The 3,684-nt window shown below is 46.4% G+C and overlaps 1 protein-coding gene across 1 annotated transcript in view; it reads right to left on the reverse strand.

Moving 5' to 3' along the window:
• Positions 1-2,614, reverse strand: part of LOC116670580 (nucleolar protein 4-like) — an 11,451-nt gene extending 8,837 nt beyond the window's left edge. Inside the window, exons 1-2 of the mRNA XM_032501158.1 lie at positions 2,596-2,614; positions 1,345-1,823 (exon numbers count right to left, since the gene is read on the reverse strand). Coding sequence (XP_032357049.1) covers positions 1,345-1,823; positions 2,596-2,614 — 498 coding nt within the window. The remainder of the gene's footprint in view (positions 1-1,344; positions 1,824-2,595) is intronic.
• Between the last annotated feature and the right edge of the window lie 1,070 nt (positions 2,615-3,684).

Below are 3,684 nucleotides of genomic sequence, written 5' to 3' on the forward strand. Positions count from 1 at the left end.
CTCGTGGTCTTTTATTGCCTCTAATATAAGGTTAGTTGTTCCTCTAACCAACACACTGTTTTTGTTTTCCGAAGAAGAGTAGGTTTAACAGGAAGTAAGGTGCATGGACTGGTCGTCTGTAAGGTAGGCGATAGGGTCGTGCTGATGGACAATATCATATCATCGTCCATCGTGATGGTTGACTGGCATCACGATGGAGAGCCACCATCATGATGCCCCCCCCTCACCCTGTCAGACACACTCTATTCCTAGTGGACGGTCTTAAACTTGCAAAGACACTTTGCGCTGTACTGCCCCTTAAGTGGAAGCTACTTCCCCCCTTACTTGCAAACTATTTGTAATGACAGTCTCTCTCTCTCTCCCTGTCCGTACAGTAGCTCGCTCTACCTGGCCTAGTAACGTATCAGAATGCGGTAAGGTCATGCTCTGCGCCTCGGCTTAGACACAGCGGTCTCCAGCGAGAGAGAAAAGGCGTTAATGTGGAACACTATCACTCTTTCTTTTATCCCCTCATTGGACTAACTTTGTGGATACCACTGTGTCCGTGCATCAATAAGTAAGTCTGATGACGACGTTATGTAGGATTTATGAACAACAGGACTTTAGCAACAGGAGGATAATTCACGATGGTGCTATTTTATGTGTGAGCTAATATTGTGCATCTGTTCATGTACACTGCAAGGCAATCAGTGCAAATATAACTGAGAATGTAGATTAATCTCAGTAATGATGGTATATTAGGTTATTACTGTCGCTCCTCTGTACTGTCGTTACGCAGATCACAGAGATCTGATTGAATGTAGACTTTACGGCACCGTAGTTAAGTGAAAGCTGGTCAAGTTGTAATATGTTGCCCCTACCAGCAGGTGGCAGCATGTAAAACTTTCTATTTACAGAGGGCATTTTTAAATCTGCCAATTTAGGGGACATCTCCCAACCCTAGTAGGCTAACCATTCCCTCATTTTCCCTTCGCCACCTTCTCTTTTACTTTACTTTGCCCTCAACAGTTTCTACTGCTGGCTTGGCAGTGGGCCTCCTAACACCGGGGATATGTTGCCACATTTTTTTAAACCGATGTCATGGACTAGCGCTGAAAACCACTCCACCCGCCTCTGTGGCTGGTTTGCAAGGCAAAGTCAGCCGCCACTTTGAAAAAGTACTAATTCCCACCCTGGATACGAGCCTCCCGTGATTGACTCCTGCATGCGCTTTGTGTAGACAGATTAACTCCTTCTTTACTAAATCTCATAGTGTGTTTGTGATTCGAGCGTGCGTGTGTGTGTGTTTGTGTGTGTGTGTGTGTGTGTATATGTGTGAGTGTGTGTGTGTGCATGCGGTCTCACCTTGCCCCCGTAGTCCCTGCCGTCTCGGTCCAGACGCAGCTCGGCGGTGTCTGTGTGGGACTGGGTGTGTGTGATGGGAGTATGCGCACTGTGTGTGTGGGGTGTGTGTGTGTGCGGCAGAGGCAGTGCCGGGTGTGGAGCCAGGGGAGGTTTGGCAGCCAGCGGGTACTTCCTGCGGAGCTCCTCAGGCGCGCTGGGATGCAGAGCGCCAAGCAGAGCCGCGGCCGCCGCCGACACAGTGACGGGTAGGTGTGCGGCGGCCAGGGGCCGGCGCTGAGGAGGGGGCTCGCTCAGGTTCATCGGCTGCTGGTCTTCGGATGATGAGGAGGAGGAAGTAGGCGTGCTGAAGTCCAGCGGGGCGGGACCACCGTTGCCGTTGACCTTGGTTTCCCTGACTATGGCAGCGTCCGTCACAGCGGAGGAGGGAGGGGTCAGGGCTGGCAGGCCGTTCCCACTGCCGCTCTCTGATGATGAATCCTCTGAAAGGAGAAGGAGAGGTTCAGTTTCACAGATTGACACACTGGTGTTGCTTCTTGTTTGCCCGCAGCTTTGTTATTAGTGGTATGTGATTCCTCACATTACTGTCATGAATATATATACATACACACATACAGTGGTGTGAAAAAGTGTTTGCCCCCTTCCTCATTTCCTGTTCCTTTGCATGTTTGTCACACTTAAGTGTGTCGGAACATCAATCAATTTAAACAATATCAAGGAACACAAGGAAACCAAAATGCAATTTGAAATGAAGGTGGTTATTTATTAAAGGTGAAAAAAATCAAAACATCATGGCCCTTGTGTGAAAAAGTGATTGCCCCCTAAACCTAATAACTGGTTGGGTCACCCTTAGCAGCAGCAACTGCAACCAAGCGTTTGCGATAACGTGCTTTTACAGCATCCTGGAGGAATTTTGGCCCACTCATCTTTGCAGAATTGTCCTAATCAGTTACATTAGAGGTTTTCGAGCATGAACGGCCTTTTTAAGTCATACCACAACATCTCAATAGGATTCAGGTCAGGACTTTGGCTAGGCCACTCCAAAGTCTTTATTTTGTTTTTCTTCAGCCATTCGGTGGTGGACTTGCTGGTGTGTTTAGGATCTTGTCCGCTGCAGAATCCAAGTTCGTTTCAGCTTGAGTACACGAACAGATGGTCGGACATTCTCCTTCAGATCTCTTGGTAGACAGCAGAATTCATGTTCCTTTTATCACGCAAGTCTTCCAGGTCCTGAAGCAGCAAAACAGCCCCGACCATCACACGACCACACCATATTTACTGTTGGTATAATGTTCTTTTTATGAAATACAGTGTTCCTCTACGCCAGATATTTTGGACCACACCTTCCGAAGAGTTCCACTTTGTTCTCTCGGTCCCAGAATGTTGTCCAAATTCTTGGGGTCATCAAGATGTGTTTGGAGAAATTGAGACAGCTTTTTGTTCTTTTTGCTCAGCGTGGTTTTCTCCTTGGAACTCTGCCATGCAGGCCATTTTTGCCCAGTCTTTTCCTGATGGTGGAGGCATGAACGCTGACCTTAACTGAGGCAATGTGAGGCCTGCAGTTCTTTGGACGTTGTTGTGGGGTCTTTTGTGACCTCTTGGATGAGTCGTCGCTGCGCTCTTGGGGTATTTTGGGCGGCCGCCACTCCTGGGAAGGTTCACCACTGTTCCATGTCTTCGCCATTTGTGGATAATGGCTCTCACTGTGGTTCGCTGGATTCCCAAAGCTTTGGAAATGGCTTTATAACCCTTTCCAGACTGATAGATCCAATTACTTTCTTTCTCAATTGTTCCTGAATTTCTTTGGGTCTCGGCATGATGTGTAGCTTTTAGGATCTTCTGGTGGACCTTACTGTGTTAAGCAGCTCCTATTTAAGTATGCCTTGATTGTGAACAGATGTGGCAATAATCAGGCCTGGGTGTGGCAGAGAAATTGAACTCAGGTGTGGACAACCACAGTTATAGTATGTTAAAACAGGGGGGCATCACTTTTTCACACAGGGCCATGAGGTTTGATTTTTTTTCACCTTTAATAAAAACACCTTCATTTACAAATTGCATTTTGTGTTTACTTGTGTTGTCCTTGACTATTGTTTAATTGGTTGGATGTTCCGAAACACTTAGTGTGACAACATGCAACAGGAACAGGAAATGAGAAGGTGTCAACACTTTTTCACACCACTGTACATATATGGATATATATACACACTGGACAAAATTATAAACCCAAACCATTTTTCACAAGCTGAACTCAAAGATCTAAGACTTTTTCTATGTAGTCAAAAGACTTATTTCTCTCAATTGTTGTTCATAAATCTGTCTAAATCTGTGTTAGTGAGCACT

The sequence above is a fragment of the Etheostoma spectabile genome, chromosome 20 (genome assembly GCF_008692095.1).
Source record: "Etheostoma spectabile isolate EspeVRDwgs_2016 chromosome 20, UIUC_Espe_1.0, whole genome shotgun sequence".
Taxonomy (NCBI): Eukaryota; Metazoa; Chordata; class Actinopteri; order Perciformes; family Percidae; genus Etheostoma; species Etheostoma spectabile.